The sequence below is a fragment of the Eulemur rufifrons genome, chromosome 6 (assembly GCF_041146395.1).
Source record: "Eulemur rufifrons isolate Redbay chromosome 6, OSU_ERuf_1, whole genome shotgun sequence".
Taxonomy (NCBI): domain Eukaryota; kingdom Metazoa; phylum Chordata; class Mammalia; order Primates; family Lemuridae; genus Eulemur; species Eulemur rufifrons.
The window spans coordinates 51,881,683-51,899,316 of NC_090988.1; the positions used below are offsets into that span (position 1 = coordinate 51,881,683).

General features: G+C 57.1%; 1 protein-coding gene across 3 annotated transcripts; it reads right to left on the reverse strand.

The window, feature by feature from the left end:
• Nucleotides 1-7,653: 7,653 nt before the first annotated feature.
• On the reverse strand, nt 7,654-17,001 carry SERPINH1 (serpin family H member 1). Of its 3 annotated transcripts, XM_069469236.1 has the most exons (6): nt 16,905-17,001; nt 15,473-15,516; nt 12,391-13,046; nt 11,237-11,335; nt 10,893-11,125; nt 7,654-8,657 (listed from the first exon to the last, which is right to left on the reverse strand). In XM_069469236.1, exons 3-6 carry the CDS (start codon nt 13,010-13,012, stop codon nt 8,355-8,357), a joined length of 1,257 nt encoding a protein of 418 aa, XP_069325337.1. In that variant the 5' UTR covers nt 13,013-13,046; nt 15,473-15,516; nt 16,905-17,001; the 3' UTR covers nt 7,654-8,354. The 3 variants fall into 3 exon arrangements, with proteins under 3 accessions (XP_069325337.1, XP_069325338.1, XP_069325336.1); XM_069469237.1 differs by lacking the exon at nt 15,473-15,516; XM_069469235.1 differs by lacking the exon at nt 15,473-15,516 and having other exon boundaries at nt 12,391-13,055.
• Nucleotides 17,002-17,634: the final 633 nt, after the last annotated feature.

Genomic DNA, 17,634 nt, shown 5'->3' on the forward strand with positions numbered 1-17,634 from the left:
GGCCTCACCAGCCCAGAGAAGGGATGTGAGGCCATGCGAGAGTATGAGTTTGCCCAGCAAGAGTGTGGGAAGCCCAGGACAGAGTGCTGGGAAACACCGACATTTAAGGGACAGGCAGCAGAGGAGGCATTGAGCGGAGCCTGCCATGGAGCAGCAGAGTTGGAGGAAAACTAGAAAAGAATGTCACCATGGAGAAGACATCAAGGGAGAAGTGGTCTACAGGATCAGAGACCATGAGGGGCTTCCCTACAGCATGGATCTAGAATGTCCATTGAACAAAATGGGCAAGATGTCGATACATATTGAAGTTTTGTGATGGGTACACAGAAGTTCTTTTAACTTTCATGTATATTGGAAATTTTTCCCAACTATAAAGTAAGTTATCTTAAAGTGTCCATTGCAGTAGCAATAAGGAGATCACGGACCTTGGCAACTGCAGACTCTCTGGAGTGGAAGAAACAGAGGCCTGATCCCAGGGAACGAGGGCTAAGAAAGGGGAGAAATGGAGTGTGTTTCATACCCGATGCATGATTTGCTGACAACGCATTTAGCAATAACTGAGCACATAGACCCCAAGTAGCCCCGAGAAAAGAGCAGATTGTGTGTAACAGTCAGTAATTACTTCCATAGTCCTGGCGCCTCCCACTCTCAGCCAGGCCCGTGCTGAGCCAGGAGCTCTTCCTCAAAAGGAGGAAAGTTGCTTGCCGAGGAGCACTGGGCTTTGCCCCTAAATCCTAGATACTCCATTGTGATTCTTCTACCAGGATTTTCCGTGGGTTCAAACGTCATACCCATCCACTGCAGACACTCGAATCACCTTTGGATCTGCTGGGTCTTCAGGGCCACGTGGCAGAGCTGCTTGCCCTTTGGTCTAGACCACCTGGAAGCCTTCTTTTTCTCTGGGCCCCGCTCAAACCTGGCAGCCTGACAGGTTACTCAGTAAATCGACCAGAGAAGCACACCAAAATGTGATATATGTTGCCTCCAAAATACACAGAAGCCCAAGTCCTGTACTTCTTATTACCAGTAAGAGGTAAAAAGCCCAGCAAGTTGTTTTTCTCTTTGCAAAGTCTTTCCTGGCATGATCCAGACCACTGAACACTCAGAAACTTAACTCAGGTATTAATAGCAGGCCCCTATGTTCTCATGGATTTATTTCCCATTCTCAGGCATGTTTGTATTTTATCGATGTATCTAAAGTACTTGCTGCTTTCCACTCTCCCAATGCTAGCAACAGAAAGTAATCAATGTATGGACAAGTATCCTGGCCTATGATGTGGGAGGATGATCAAAATCCCTGTAGGCTAAGTTGTAATGGAGAACCAGAGACTTGACAAGTTCCGAGACAGGATTAGAAAAGTGTATTGCTATCCCTGCCGAGAGAGAGAAAACTGCTACTGAGGCTTTCTATAGAGGAAAATAAAAAAATTGTCAGAGAAATAGTTTCACACCAAGTATGACCAAAAAAAAAAAAAAAAAAAACGTAGTTCCCATATGAAGGCCACACCTAGAATAGCATCTGCAGCTGAACTCAGCACCTGAGTAAGCTTCGGAAAATGCTCTGTTGTTCTCCAAGACCTGCGCCTTCTGCACAGACCAGATAGGTGAGTTAATTGGGATGGGGCAGAGACCGCCCCTGTACCTTTCAAGTCTTTGATGGCGGCACAGATTTCTGTGATTCCTCTAGAGTCACAGCATTACTTTTGGTTTATTATTTTGGTACTAAGCAGTAGACAGAGAGGCTTCCACTTGGTCCCTTGAACCATAACGACCCGTATTCCACAGGTCTGGAGACTCTTGTGTGAATTCTGCCTGTAAATTCCAACCATGCACCATGAAAGTAAACACATAACTGCAGGGTGAGTCCAGGTCCCACCGGGTTCACCACACCTGGAATTGAGTCTAAAGTCCCATTACAACCTGACCCACCTGAGCCTCTACACAGCAGCTTCTGTGTCCTCAGGAATGGACATTAGACAGACTCAACACCCACCAATCGCTAAAACATGTCGATATTTTCCTTTCACAGAGGGCAGCTGGCAAATGACCCAGGACCCTTTGTAGAAGGCTGAAAGAATGATGTACCGTGTGTCTCTGTGGCGCTGCTGAAGGGGCCTTTCTGAAGGGTATCTCTTTCATTCAAGGGACTTTCGGCCAGAGCCTGAGATCTCTTTCATGGTGGCTTAAATCGGGCTTCTACTAGCCAGACCTGGAGGGTTTTTGTTTTTTGTCATTTTGTTTCTGTTGCAGAGGTTAAGGAGGACCTAACGGGCTACCCATCTGCTTGGCCCCTTTGGTCCTGTTTGGCCCCTGATCCATTGGCCTTTGCAACAGACATCTGTCGGCCAGACGCGCCGATACCACTTGAGGTCTGATGTCCTGGGTGACCAAGGGCTGCTGCTTGTCCTCTGCTCCCCTGGGATCCCATCATTTCTGCTGAAGTCATGGGGCCTGTTTTCATGGCAGCGCGCCTGGCCTGCAGGGGACAAGCACTGCAGCAGGTTTCAAAGGTGCTCCCTCACTGCTGCGTTTCTGGGTGCCTCCGTGAATGGGGTGTCTTCCGGGGGTGTACAGGTGGGTCACACAGGGTAAGTCTACATCAACATTCCTCCCGCCCTGAGCCTTTGGGTTCCTTCTCCTACAATAAAGCAAGGAACTTCTGGCATCTCCACTCCAATGAGCATAGGCCTTCTTTGAATCCAGGTTCTAGTGAACCAGCTAAGCAAACAAAACCACTCCTAGCTGCTCAAACTGGCACATGAATCTAGAATCTCAGGTAAGTGCACCCGTGTTAATAAACTCAGCCCAGTGAAAATGAGATTCCTCCAACCTGGACTAGCACGCACAGAAAACATTCCCATAGCTATTATCTAGATTTTTGCTGACATTAATATAAAAAGCAAAATCTTGAAATTCTTTTGACGTGTGCACAGCCTCCTCCGAGACCTGACTCAGGAATTAGTCCCCTGCGGCAGGCCAGGATCTAGCCCCAGTGTGGGCCTGCAGACGTGGGCGTGGGGCATGAAGACAGCTGGCCTCCCCTCGGCGGCAGATTGAAACACGCCCACAATAATTTGCTGGTCCTGGCAGCAAACTAGAGGTGGAGTCTAGTTCTCACACCTTGAATCTGGGCCGGCCTTGTGCCTCACTTCCACCAGTAGAATGTGTCATAAGTGAAATGATGCAAGTGACAGACACCAGGTTCACAGGCCTAGCTCCTGTCTTCAGCCTCCCAGAACCCTGAGGCCACCGTGCCTTAAGAAGCCAGGGTGAAGGACCTCGTGGACGGAGAGGCCCAGCACCCCAGCCACCCCCGCTGTCCGGCGGAGCCCAGCATCTAGTGACTGCTGTCATCTGGGCGAACACACACAAGGCCAGCCACAGAACTGTGAAAAGAATAAACTGTGTGTTAAGCCTCTAAGTGTGGAGTGGCTTGTTACTCAGCAACCAACAACTACAACACTTGCAGGGTAACTCCCAAGGCAAGGTCATTTCAAGGTCCTCAGGCAGGGCGGCGGTAGGCTCATCAGGCAAAGGAGCAGGAGCAGGGACTGCTTCTGCAGCAAGAAGGCCGGTGGGGGGGTCAGGGGTGCTCTGACTCATCCCGATCCTCCCATATGTCCCCGGTCTCATCCTCACCCTGACATCAGTGTGCTAAATTTCACCCGAAACCGAGCAGTACTGTGAATCCACTGATAAATTGGCAACGTAATTTAGTGACAATGGCATCAAACTCATGTCTTATGAAATCGTGTGATGTAGCCCCTCCCTCCCCTGTCCCCTCCCGTCTCCCCTGCTGAGTTTGTGATCTCCGGCCTACACCAAGAGTGGTGAAAGGGAGGAATGACGTGGAAAAAAGGAAAGTAAAAGAGCTTTCTACTGCTCAGCATGTGCATTTTAAGTGCAAAAATGCTTCCCCCTTCTTGCTGGCATTGAGGGGGAGCCTGGGCCCCTGAACTTGGTGCTCCCCCACAAACGAGACGCGAGTTCAGTGGTGGAGCTGCACAGACATATCAGGTCACGCTGAGGAGGAGGAAAGACGGCCGCAAGGTGCTTGAAGGATCAAGTGTCCCCAGGGCACCTGGAGGGAAAACGCAGCAGGTGCTGTCAGAGATGCCCCACAGAGCGGTGGGAACAGGGAGGAAGCCACGCTGCTGACTGGGGGCCCAGGTTTCCTGGGGGAGGTGGTGACCTTTGCGACAGGCCTCGAAGGATGAGGAGGGGCCCAACAGGCAGAGATGGGAGAGGCAGGAGACCAAGCAGAGGAGACTCACAGCAAAAGAGAAGGGGAGGTGAGAAGCTGGCGCTGCAGAGGGAGGGAGGGAGGGGGAGCAGAAACTCGGAGGGGTGAGTGGCTGCAGCCATCTGCTCCCCTCCTACAAATGCTCCCTGACTGCCATGCTCCTCATCCTGGGGCCTGCCCGTCACCTGCACCCCCAGCCATCCTTGCAGCCATTCAACCCTCCATCTCCCGCCTCCGCTCTCCCCGCCAGCCCCTCACTGTGCTCTGAGCCACCCTGCCCACCCCGACTGCCACACCTCTGTGCCAGCTGTTCTCTGCATCTGGAAAGCCTCTTTCCCTCCTTGCCACCCAGCTCTGGCCGCTTCTCCAGGAGTGTCTCCCCGACACTTCAGCCCAGCCCGAACCCAAGGCACTGAGGCATAATGGAAAGAATCTGACTTTCAAGTTGCAGCGACGTGGGCTCAGACCCCAGCACTGCTGTGTGCTCTGGAACTACCACCTTCTCCTACTAGCAGCGAATACCTGCTGGCCACATATTTGCCAAGTACCGTGGGTTACCTCATTTAACTCTTACCACAACCTTGTGAGGTAAGTACTGTTACCCTTCCCACCTTACTACTGAGGAAACTGAAGCTCAGAGAGGTTAAGTAACTGGCCTAAGGTCACACAGCTAGGGAGTGGCAAGCCAGAACTCCTGTCAGGTCTGTCAGGCTCTAACACCTCTGCTGCTAAGTGCCACAGCACCCATTGGATTGCTTCCTTTGAATGAGCATTTATTAGGCACCTCCCGTGTGCCAGGTTTGGGATGCAGCAGGACACAAGCAGACAAGGGCATGCTCTTCAAGTTACAGCTGGAGTCTCAGGAGGAGAAGCCCTCGGCTTCAGGACCGGGGTAGAGGTGACATAGCATCCCACTGGTGACAGCCCCCTGTATGCTGTGGAGTGTGGCGCTCACGCATGTCACTAACTTCTCCTTCCTTCACAGCCCAGAGACCTGGGTTCCCATGTGGGCCAAGCTCTGCCACTGACCTGCTGGGTGGCCTTGGGCTGGTCACTTCACCTCTGTGAGCCCCCGTTTTCTCAGCTATAACATGGGACAGTAATAGGCAGTCCTTAGGGACGCTCTGGGAATTAAACAAGGTCATAGGTGGCAGTGCCAGGCACACAGAATGTGCCCAGTAGAAGGTTAATCCCCATCTTCCCCACTCGCACTCACATCTGGGACCTTCACTGCGTCCCTGAGACTTGAACACGTACCATGGTGGGAACAGGGCGATCCCTCCAATGGCCTCCAGGCGGCAGGAAAGCTCCACCCAGGGCAGGGACGCGCCGCTGGGGCGCTAGCACTGGCCGGACCAGCCTCTGGCCCCCACCCCACGCCTAACCCGCCTGCCTCTGCCACCTGCACCGCCACCCTCCACCAGCAGCTCCAGCCTCGCTGTGCCGTGGGAGCACAGACCTCTTCGCACTCTGCGCCTGTGCCAGGACGGAGGCGCGTGGCCTCAAGGCCCCCTCTGGGTCATTTGTGTGGCCCCCACACCCAGGCCTGGCTTATTTCATTGCCCATTCGAGCCTGGTGGGGGGGCTGTTGCAGGCTGAACGTCAGGGGCAGGAGGCCTGGGTTCTAGTCTCTGAGCGGCACCTGCACGACCAGGATGGCCTCCCACATGACGGGCTGTCGCGGGATGGAGACGAAACTAGACAGTGTGCTAGTTACCCGCCTGTGTTAGTAGCGGCTGGTCAGCGCCTCTCCCGTGTGGCCTGGAGGCAGGAACGACCACCCAACTGACCAGGATCAAATCCCAGCTCGGCCCCCACTGGCTGTGGGGCCTCAGGCAGGTCACTTAACCTCTCTCAGCCTCAGTTATCTCACCTGTAAAATGGGGCTAATCCCTAGCCAAGTTGTCATGAGGCTTGGATAAAACTATGTATATCAAGTATTCGGCACACAGTAGGAATAAAACCCCAAAGTAGCACCGGCTGGTGCTGCTAAAAGAATTATTCTGATCAAGAAATGACGACTCGCCCTTCAAACAGCCCACATCACTCCAACCTGGGAGCCTTCCTTGGTCTCCCCAGGCAGCCAAGGCTTCCTCTTCTGGACTCCCACAGCTCAGACCCCTGGTGCCCTTCTAGAACAGGCCTTTCACTTACTCAGCAAATCTATATTTAGTGCCTTATGCATGCAGGGAATCTAGGTGCAGAACACACAGCCGTGAGCAGACACGGCCCCTATCCTCATGCAGCTTCCATTCTTGCAGGGGAGACAGAGAACGCTCACAGCAAGTGGGCATTTCACAGTGCTGAGTCAGCAGAGTGAGAACACGTGGTAGAGAAACTGGGGTAGGGGAGGGGCTGTGTTGGGTGGTCAGGGAAGGCTTTTCTCAACCTTCTCTCAGATGACATTTGAGCTGAGTCCTAGATGACAAAAACCAGCCCCACAAAGATCTAGAAGCGCTTGCCAGGCAGAAAGGACAGCTAGTGCAAAGGCCCTGAGACAGGGGAACAGGCATGGCGTGTCTGAAACAGAACAATCTAGGTGACTGAAACACAGCAGGTACTAAGCACACTTGTCACTGTCCCTAAGTCTCCACCTCTAGATGAAGCCCCTTGAGGGTAGAGATCTAAATTATTGAGTCCAGACCTGGGACTGGGACTCCAAACAGTTTTGCTAAAACTCCATCGTGGTAAGAACGGGAGTGAATTGCCCAGCGCTTTTGCAGCCGAGTCTTGGTGGACTCTGCTGGGTTGCCCAGCCAGGTAAGGGATCCTCTGGACCACCGACTCCTGGAAAGCCAGAGAGGTGCCCAGAGAGAAGAAGTGACCTGCTTAAGGCCAGACAGCGGCAGGCAGCAGAGATGGGGCTCAAACCCGGTTTCCTCTACCCCTCTCCCTCCCCGGCCACCGAGTTCCTGTCCTGTGCATCCCTCTCCCTCCCCGAGGCGAGGCATGGCAGCAGGACCAAGAGAGGCATGAGGCACTCAGCCTGCGGACTGTGGCAGGTTCCCCTCCTCCTCCCTGCTACAAACCCGCCACATCAGGCCATTGCTCCGTCCTTCCACAGTGAGGCCCAAAGTCAGGCAACCCACAACATGCCTGAGTGCGCACACCCTGGCCCTGGATGTGGAATGAGGTCGGCTGGCAAGGAAAGGCTAGGGGGCCAAAGACTGGGCCCCTGCACAGGACAGGGACACCCTGGGCTCCGGGTCCAGCACTGTCATTCTGGCCCTGCAGCCACAACCTCTCCAGGGCCACCAGCGTTAGCACAGAGCAGGCCGATGCATGACACGCCACCACCAGTCCAGGGCCTGATACGGGCTGTCAGTAGCAAACCTGCTTAACAGGAGATCTTGTCCCCTGGGAAGAATGACATGCAAATCTCCTGATCCAATCTTTTTCCATGCTCCAACGAAATTTCATTGGAAAAAATTTTATTGAAAAAAATTGTACAAATAAGTTCTCAATTTGACAGCAATAAAGGCTCATGTTTCCCCTTCCCTCCCCATCTTTGAAAAACTAAAAAAGGAAAAAACAAAAAGTTCGCCCCCGTGATGTCTGATGCGACGCTCTTGACCAGAGTCTGCCCTGGAGCCCCTGCTGCGAGCTCTTCCCGATGCCCCTCACTGGGGCCAGGGTCACTCTGGGGTGCCTGGTCCCCAGGGCTGCAGCATCTAGTTCTGTAGTTGAGGGAAGTCGTGAGAGGTTGGGTAGAGCCGGGGAGGGGGCTGAGGTGGTGGCAGTGTCAGAAGAGGCCGGCCTGAACCCCCAGCTCGGTCCCCTCTCGCAGCTGAGAAGGCACGTGGCTATAAATATGAACACTGATTGAGGCGGCTTGACCTAGGACTTCGAGGGCAGGCAGGACGACTACTGCCCAGGTCCCACAGGCTGTGGAATCTCCGGGCTCAGCATCACGATCTCCGGGGGCCACGTCCCAGTGGAGTGAATTTTAGCTGGGAAGGTCTGCGCATACACACGGGAACCCTAGTCTGTTCTCCACCCCCACCCCATGGAATACCCGAGGCTGTCCCTCAGCTTCCCCCTCCCCAATAGCACCCATGATGTCTCAGGAGCCTTCGGCTGCCTCCTGCCATCCCATGCCCGCCCGGGGGCCCTACAACTCGTCTCGCATCTTGTCGCCCTTGGGCCGGACCAGGCGCCCGATGAACAGCAGGGAGCCGCTCTGGGTGTCTCGCACCAGGAAGATGAAGGGGTGGTCGGCGTAGAACAGCTTGGGGCTGCGCAGCTCCTCGCGCCCGTAGATGTCCTGGTCAAAGGGGTTGCCCTCTGTGTCCCACTCGAAGGCGGTGGCGTGGAACACGCTGGCCAGGTACAGGTCCTTCTTGCCCGACATGCGCGACAAGTCTGCCTTGTTCTTGTCGATGGCCTCGGTCAGGCCCAGCCCAGCCAGGTGTTTCTGTGGGACCAGGCGGGTGCCAGGTGAGGCTTCAGCACACCAGGCTCCTGCACCTCACCCTCTACCCGCACCACCCTGACTGCTCCTCAGAGAGGAGACAACACTGCCCAGGCCACCGTCCGTGTGCCGGGCACGGCTCTGGGCACCTCAGTCCTCGCTGCAACCCTGCAAGGGCTTCTAATGGCCACTGCACAGATGAGGAAACCAAGACTCAGAAAAACAAGTCAGAATGGAGCCCCAGCACTGCCCCGAAATCTTGCGCAGTGCTTCCCAGAGTGTGGCACCGCCGGGAGCTTGCCTGACCCCGCCCCGAAGCTCAGACCTGCCGAATCAGAATCTCTGCGCTGCCCCGAGCCTTGCTAACAGCCGCCCAGGTGATTCTCGCAGTGCTCAGGTTTGAGAAGGACTGATCTAAGGACAGCTTTGTCTGCATCGCTCTAGGGCTTAAAATCTTTGCAGAGTCATAAGATGCCCGAGGTTTGCTTCAAAACAATCTGTCACAGGAGGAACAGCTGTAGGTGAATCACCGTTAGCCGTGAGCTGATGATGCCTGAAGCTGGGTCACAGGTACTTGGGGGCTCATTACACTAAGCTCTCTATTTTTAATATATTTTTACAGTGTTCCACGTAAAAAGTTAAAACATACACACACACACACACACACACACACACACCCCTTCTCTGTGGCTCTGCACCGCTCTCAGAAGCTGCATACAAGCTCTTTAATATGTGACCTGTGTCTCCGCCACCGCCTCCAGCCACATCCCTTCGCACGCTCCACCCTGCTCTCCAGACAGCCTCGCTGAACAACCTGCATCCTAGACGGCTCTCCCCTCTCCCACTGGGACTCTCCCAACACCACTTCTTCCGGGAAGCCTTCCCTAGCACACAAGGTAAATGGTGCCTCCCCTGGGTCTCAGCACCCCTGGACCTCCCCGCCTATCAGCCTGGTCCTGTCTGTCTCTACCACCTGGCTGGGAGCTCCCTGAAGGCAGGGCCCGTGTCCAGGGCTCTCCGTGGCTGTCAGTGCAGGACAGACGCCAGTAAAGGACCAGACTTCCTTAGGCCCAGACTTCTGCAGGACAGTCTCTCCCCCCAGCATGCCAAACAGGCACTAGGCCTGCGGTCCTGAGACTCACAGGGTCCTGGGACAGGCATTCTAGGTAGGCACAGCTACTCCAGTCCCGGTGGCCTTGCGCAAGTCATCCACTTCCAATTTCCTGGCTCAATCTACCCCATGGACTGGCTGGTAGTGGCTCTACCGAGGTTCCAGACACGGGAGAAACGAGGGGAGACAGGAGTCGGACAACGGCCATTCGAGAATGGGCTGGAGAAGGATCGGGGCCAGGCCTGGGAGGGAGATAGGGATGACCCCTCTCTGGAAACTCCCAATGTCTAAAACACAGACCAGTACAAGCCCCACTCGTCTCTGGTCTGCAGCCTAAGCCCCATTTCATTTGAAGCTCTCTTGGCAGCAAGTCTGAATTCATCCTGTGAGTGAGCAGCCCACCAAGGAACCATTGCTGGCATCCAAGGTGAGAATGAATGGAAGTTTCCTCATCTGCGTAGGCCAACTACCTCTCTCTCCTGTGTGACAGAAAGGCCACCATGTTTCCACCTTGAGGTCTCACGGTAGCCTACCACTTACAAGCCAAGGGGGCCTTAGGGAGTCATTGCTTCTCTCCAAGCCTCTGCCCACCACCCCAGGTGGTCTTGAGCATGGGTGTTAAGTTTCTGGCCACCCTAGGTGACCCATGGTTGCTAGTCTTATTATCGTATGGTGGACAATCCAGCTTGAACAATCTGTAACTGGGGCACTTCACACTTCAGAGGCAGCACAGTGACCAAGGGCTAGCTCTGGAGCAGGATGTCTGAATTACTGGCTGTGTGACTTTGGACGGGTTATTTAACCTTTCTGAGCCTCAGTTTCCTCAACTGTTAGGTAAAGTTTATAGTCCTACCTAAGAAGGTTGTTTTGAGGATTCGAAGAGTCCAATACACATACAGTGCTGAGAAGAATGCCTGGCACACGGCAAGAGGTCAGGTCTACTCAGCTGCTGGTATCGTCATCACCTTCCCAAGGGCAGGACCCACGCCTCCTCCTCCACCCCCCCGCAGCAGAGCCCAGCACTGCCTGGACACCCAGGGGGGCTCAGGACAGACCTGCTGAACTGGAGGATGGGTGCCCCGAGCACCTCCAAGCCCTGCAGGCGCCCGAGTTGGGCCACCCCTCACCTGCAGGTCGTGGGTCACCTCCACCACACCCTTGGGCAGCGAGATGGCGACGGCCTTCTTCTGCATCTTCCCCATCCAGGCCTTCAGCTGCTCCTTGGTCAGCAGCTTTTCCAGGCGCTCGAGGGGCTCCACGTGGTGAGGCATGAGGATGATGAGGCTGGAGAGCTTGTGGGCCAGGGGCATCTCCACGATTTGCAGCTTTTCCTTCTCGTCGTCATAGTAATTGTAGAGGCCTGAGAGGAGGGCAGAGAGGGCGCTGGGCAGGCTGTGGGGTGGGGGCGGGCCAGACCCCAAGCACCCTGGAACCCCTGCCTCGAGCCCCTGCTTGCAGGGCACCCACCTACCTGTCCTGTGCATCATCATGACGCCCACGGTATAGGAACGAGTCACCATGAAGCCGCGGTTGTCCACCATCTTGTGGTGGAACCTCTCATCCCAGTGTGCTGTGGTGGGGGCAGAACACAGGGTCAGAGACACGTGCCCCCCAGAGACGATCACAGCCCACCTTCCCCCGGGCACCCCGCCCACAGAGCACCTGATCCCTGCTTTGGGTGAGGGGCCTTGGCCCCAGGACACGCTGTCTGAGGGTGTGGTATCTGGTGCTCCCACACGACAGAGAATGAATTCCACTCTCAGCTCAGCCACTCCATGTCCAGCCCCTGCCCTGGAACTTGTCAGGTATCTGGGAAACGTGCTGAGCTGGGCTTTCTACCCCACCCAGTAACTGAGGGGTCTGTGCCCTGGCAAGGAGTGTCCCATGACCACCCTTCAATCTTGTCTGCAAGTTCTGTCTCTGTGGCCAGAAAATAACCAAAAAATCAATGTATGACAGCGGCCTGAACGCTGCCCCTACTCACAACCAGACCCGTGTTCCCTCCAGGCTTAGCCACTGTCCTAGCTTGGTCTCATCTGGAAAATGAGGGTCACCTCATCGTCACAGCAAACTGTGAGAACAGCATCATCGACATAGGTACTCACAAACGCTAACGAAATATGAACCCTAAGTCTAACCTGCAATCCAATACAGACGCGTCTGGCCTGAGGCCTGGCGCTGCCCCTCCTAGCTGAGCCTCAGCTGCCTCACCTGTGAAATGGAGGCCACACTGCCTGACCCCCAGGTAAGGATTACGGGCCTTTCTCCAGCTCACTACTGAGGTAGACCTGATTGTCAAATTGTATCCATTCCAAGGCATACAAGGAATAGCACCGTGATGGATGAGATTTCGTAGGAGCACATTCTCTGGAGTCTCTGGGGGCTCGGCTCCCTGTGCCACTCCTTTAGGCGCATCACTGTCTATGCCTCTGCCTCTCTGAGTCCAGTTTCTGCCACATAAAGAGGGTTCAGTGACAGTCCTGCCTCTGCAGGTTGTTACGAGCATAAAAAAAAGAATCCAGCACAAGGAATGCTGTCCTGACTCGTGGGGAGCTCCTGGAGGGAAAAGGAGGAGGAAGAAAAGGAAGAGGAAGAGGAGGTCCCACGTCTGCACCCCCAACTCACGCTTGAAGAACATGGCGTTGACGAGCAGGGCGCCGTCGGTGCGCTCCACGTCCTTGGTGACCTCGGGCAGCTTGCCGTCGGTGGTCTGCGAGGCCCACTCGTTGATGGACTGCAGCGCGCTGCGCTTGTCGCGGAAGTTGATCTTGGAGTGCTCACAGTTGTAGTGCTGCTTGCTGCTGCGCACGAAGTCATCCGCGAAGCTCACCGAGCTGGGCCCGTACAGGCGGCTGCCCAGCTTCCAGGTCACGTTGCGCGCCGTGGAGTTGCTGAGCGAGCGCAGCAGCTCGCCCAGCCCCGTGTGCACCTCCTCGTCGCGCAGCTGCTCGGCGCTCAGCACCGCCTTGGCCTGCGACGCCGTGGCCGCCTTGCCACCCAGCGACACGAGCCCCAGCGACGAGGCCACCACCACAGGTGACAGCAGGATGTTCTCCACCGCCTGGTCCTTGGCCATGGCCTGGTACAGGCTGAAGGCCAGGCCAGCGCTGCTCTCGGCCAGCGTGGTTGCTTTGGGGCTCAGCTTCTCCGAGGTGCCAGGGGCTGCCGCGGCTGCAGGTTTCTTCACCTCGGCCGCCAGGGCCAGGGCCAGGAGGCAGAAGGCGCTGAGGAGCGGCAGGGAGTGCATGGCTGGGAGGTGGGTTTCGTGCACCACAGTGGACCTGTGAGGGCTACACAGAGAGGGTGGCCTTGAAGCCCTAGGCCTTCCTCCCCAACAACCTCCCCAGCCTCAAGGCTGCCACCAAGTCCCTGGCAATGGGAGCAGGAGAGCCTGTGGTTCAGGAAGCCCAGGCCTGACCCAGGGCTGCCAGCCTCTCAGAGGCCTTCTGTGACCTCGCTATCCAAAGCTGGGTTCCAGCAAGTCCCGCCCTGCCACCCTATTGATTTCCTACACTGGACATCTAATGCTTAAATTTACTGTGTTCTTTATGTATTTATTCTTGCTCCTAAGTAGGCTGTGGCCTCCAGGACAGGAAGCCTAGCCAATCTGCTTCCCCACTGTATTCCCGGTGCTTAGCACATAATAGGCCTCGGGCCTCCTGAATGAAGGCAAAACAGGGCCACTTGGCCACACCTGGGGTGCTCAGTTTATACAGAGTTCAGCCCTGATCTCACATGACCCTGGGGGTGCTTTTCCAGTGAGAAAAAGCAGCAACTGGGCTGAGTGTCTGCAGGAAGCCCAGATGCCTGGGCAAAGGATGTCCTGAGGGACAGAGTAGACAGAGCGACAGGCCTGCCCCACCCCCATGCCGTTCATTCTGCGCTGGGATGTTAATGAGTCACTGGCTGGTTCACTCATTAAATGAGGGAGCCCAGATGCTCCACTCTGCTGCCCCAAGGTGACCTTCAGTGTGTGCAGGTATGTGTCCACCCAGCCTCGGTCTCCCTTCTCCAAGCTGCAGGGTCTAGGTCTCCATGTCCAAGGCCTCTGTCTAGGCAGGAAGTTGGCATGCCCATCCGCCCACAGCCCCTGGACCAGATGGGAAGTCCCCAGGACAAAAGCTCCTAGGACAAACTCCTGTGGGTGGTGGGGAGGTGTTCCTGACATAGCAGCGAGGACAGGATACTAGGGAAGGGGGTGAGTCACAGCCCAACAGAGCAGTGTCCCACTCCCCCTCCACCAAGGCTAGCCAGATGTGTGTTCAGCCTCCCAGGGAGCTGGGGCCGCATCAGATTCCATTCTGCTCTCCCATCTGACAGCCTCCCACACAGGCCATCTGCTCCACGGCTTCGGGGCTACCCTCAGGCCCCCTCCCCAAACCCAGCAGCAGCAGCAGTGAACCCCAGGACAAGCCCCACTCCCCTTCTCTGGGCCTCCAATCAGGACAGTTCGTGGGATATTTCCAAACTCCCTTCCCCATCAGGTCATTTTCCCCTCTCCGCCATGCAGCAGGACGGGAGATGACGGGAGAGATGACAGGGCTCAGGGAAGGAGCCCTGGTGGAGGCTGGAGCCCGCTGCTCTGGCAGAGCCCGTCTCACAGTCCTCCTCGAGCAAGACCCTCAGGACTCGGCTACCTGCGGGAGCACTGGATTTTGGGTTAGATTCTACTGCTGCCACCCTGCAAACCAGGCAGATCCCCTCCCTCTCTGGGCTGCTCTCCTCCTTGGGGCCAGTGCAGTGCAAAGGAGAAGCAAAGGGTCCAAGGAAGGAGAGGGGAGGAGAGCAGGGAGGGCCACCGAGAGCCACAAATACCTGGGGGGGTGGGCAGGGCAGGAGAGGTCTGAGTCTCACCCTAAAGCATGAGTGCAGGGGCAAATCTCAGCCCCAGGCCACCTCGCTCCCAGCCCTGGCTCCTTCCCCACCAGGACTGGAGCCTCAAAGGCAGAGTTACTGTATAATTTATTGTACAAACAAGGACCCTTAGCAGCATAAAACAGGCAGTACTAATTATTATGCCAGGACAACGGGCACATGGCCACCCTACTTAAAGGCCACTCTGATCCACACTGCTGGTGCTGGAGCTCAGATCACTGCAGAGGCCACCAGCATCCCCTCCCTGAGGAGGCAGCTGAAGAGCCCGGATCTGGCCCTGCCACGTGGCAGGCTCCATCTCCACAGCCCCCACCCCCAGCCAGCCAGAACCTCAAAGGGCTGGGAGGGGCTTCTCCAGCGAGCTCCAAATGACTAGTTTGGGACTCCTCAGGCAGCCGGTGACGTGGCAGGCAGGAGGCTAAATTATCTCTGCCGGCTGGCGGAGGGGGGCTTCCACCTGGGAAGCAGGCCTGGGTTCAGGTCCCCAGGGGTGTCAGGGTTTGCCAGGAGACCCTGGGAGCCCTCCTGGGCTTCGCTTCCCAGTCTCATCCTGAAGAGACACGTGCTGGGGGGCAGGGCTGCTGATAAGGCAGCAGCAGGGGCAGAGGAAGGCAAGTCACTGCAGGCAAGCCGCCCTCCCGCAGCCCCGCCCGCCTTGCCACAGAGAAATGCCAGCCCTCGGGCCAAGTTAGACAACTTACAGTCCCACAAAGAAAAATACAAGATCACTTAGCCAGGGCTGTGCCCACGGCTAGCCAGACTGAGTTGGGACCGGGCAGGAAGGGGAGGCGATGCTGGGGTCCCAAACACTGGGGAGGGGGGTCTAATGTACCTGGAAACTGCCTCAGAGGGAGGTCAATGCCTGCCTTTTTCATTCTGAAAGAAAACAGAACAGTGAGGAGGATGGGACCCAGCAGAGGTGGAGAGGAAGGGCCTGGAAGGCCCAGCTCCCAAAGGGCACCCTGTCTACACTGCCCCTGGCACGGGACACAGCCAGTCCCAGATCTACCGTCATCTTGGAGGCCAACCACTTCGCTCTACAGCGGGAAAGACTGAGGCCAGGGCAGGCAGCCACCCCGGGTCCCTCAGGAATGAGCAGGGGTCAGGCTTCCTGGCACCGGGCTCCTTCCTCAGAAGCTCGCAGAGCCCCTCCTGTGGCGTCCTGTTACACAGCCAGCACAAAAAAATCTCTGCTGGGAATCCCAGTGACCAGAGACAAAGGAGGGTACAGGAAAGGGGGGACAAGTGCATGAACCATCTGAGCACAGGAGGGTGCGGCCCCGGTGGCCCTTGCAGAGAACCGAAGCCCCCTCATTTTCCCCAGGCCTCCATCCGGGCCCTGCAGCTCAGAGGGACCAGCCGGAAACCCGGGAAGAGGAGGGGCCGAGCCTTCAGGCCGGGCTGGAAGTGCTTTCAGTCTCCTTCCTCCCCTCCAGCCACCTCAGGAATGTCCCTAAGCTGGGGGCAGGGAACCTAGCTTCTGGAAGTGGCCTTAACCCTGCAGTTACTCCAGGAATCAGAGGGCAGGGCGGTGGACAGAGCAAGGGTGGCTGAGTCAAATCCTTCCAGTCGCGCCGGGCAGCAGACGCAGCCCCTGCGACTCCTCACTCCCTGCTTTTGAGGAGGAGGAGGGAGCTTGCTGCTCAGGTCTTTCCTCTGGCCGCCCCCATCCACCCTGCAGGCTGCTGATCAGAAATGCAGCCAGTGTCGGTGACACCCCGCAAACCATGTGCACCCCAGAAGCCAAGACCATGCCATCTCCTTTCCTACCACCCCACCTTCAGGAGGGTCAGATGCCCCCACCGAGGCTGGGGAGGCATCCCAGGAGGCTGGGCCATCACTCGCTGCTGGCCCCTGGGCCTCAACCCCAGAACTGGAGTCACGTGGAACTGCAGAGCGGCCTGTCCTCCCTGTGGCTGCTGGAAGAGGCCCCAGACCCTGTCTCCCTGTTTCTGCAGAGGGTCTGCTTATACCTCCCCGGCCCCCAGCCCCACTATCTCCTAACTGCCACCACCGCCCCGCCCCATGCTTCTAGGGAACCCTGCACCCTCCCACCCGGCTCTGATCTCCCCGGTGGAGCCCTCCATCACCAGCTAGCCCTGGGTTCTCGATCCCAAACCCTCAAAGTGCCAGGGACTCCAGTATGCGCGCTCTGGCTGGGCCTGCACCCCCTCCCCGGGCCATCTGCCCCCCTAACTCCCTTGAACACCCCTCAATTGCGCGGCGCTCCTCCGGGCCGCCCCCAGGCCGCCCCCGCCCCTCACCTGCGCCGGGCTGGCTGGCGCCGGACGGGACTGTCGCTCTGGAGCCGCGCGAACCGATTCCACTCTCCGCTCGCCCGCCCGCTCCCAGGATCTATATATGGCGGTCCCACCCCCTCCGGCCTGTCCCGAGAAACTTCTGGAAAGTTGGAAAGGCTTCCGGAGGGCGCCCCAGCTCCGCCAAAAAAAGCCAAAGACCTCCCCTAAATCTCCCTGCCCCCTGCCCCCTCCCTCTGCGGGCGCTCTCCCGCCCCTGGGTCCTACTGCCCCCCTCATCAGGCGGGCTGCAGGGCGCCGGGGAGCCCCCACCGGGGCCAGCTTGTCCCCCGAGCGCGCGGGCGTCGTTTCACTCAGCCGAGACTCAGGACCCTTGCGGTCCTGGAGGTGAGTGGACGCGGGTTCGGACCCAGAGCTGGAGGGGACACCGGGCTCCAGGGTCCAGCTCCCCTGGACTGGACCCCCCTTCCATCCCGGCTCTCTGCACCGGCCGGCCCACTCCTGGTCGCACATTCCTTCTGGCACCCTTTCCCTGCTGGGGCTCGCCGCGAGTGGATCTACCCTCTCCTCACCCTCCCCCCCCCAACTTTTAGAGCTGAAACTTAATTGAATCCTCCTACATACACCTCCCTCCTCAGTCTGCGCCCCTCCCTTCGTCTCAGGGGAGGTGGTCAGACTTTGGGAGGCAGGGCCATTCTCCATGAGGGGGGCGGGGGTCATTCTAAAAACCTCAGTT

Excerpts from the sequence above, each read along its gene's own strand:
- SERPINH1 (XM_069469237.1), bottom strand. The coding sequence starts at position 13,012 with ATGCACTCCCTGCCGCTCCTCAGCGCCTTCTGCCTCCTGGCCCTGGCC. Across the intron at positions 11,126-11,236 it reads CATGATGATGCACAGGACAG|GCCTCTACAATTACTATGAC; the intron begins GTAGGTGGGTGC and ends CCCTCCTCTCAG. Across the intron at positions 8,658-10,892 it reads AGGTGACCCACGACCTGCAG|AAACACCTGGCTGGGCTGGG; the intron begins GTGAGGGGTGGC and ends CTGGTCCCACAG.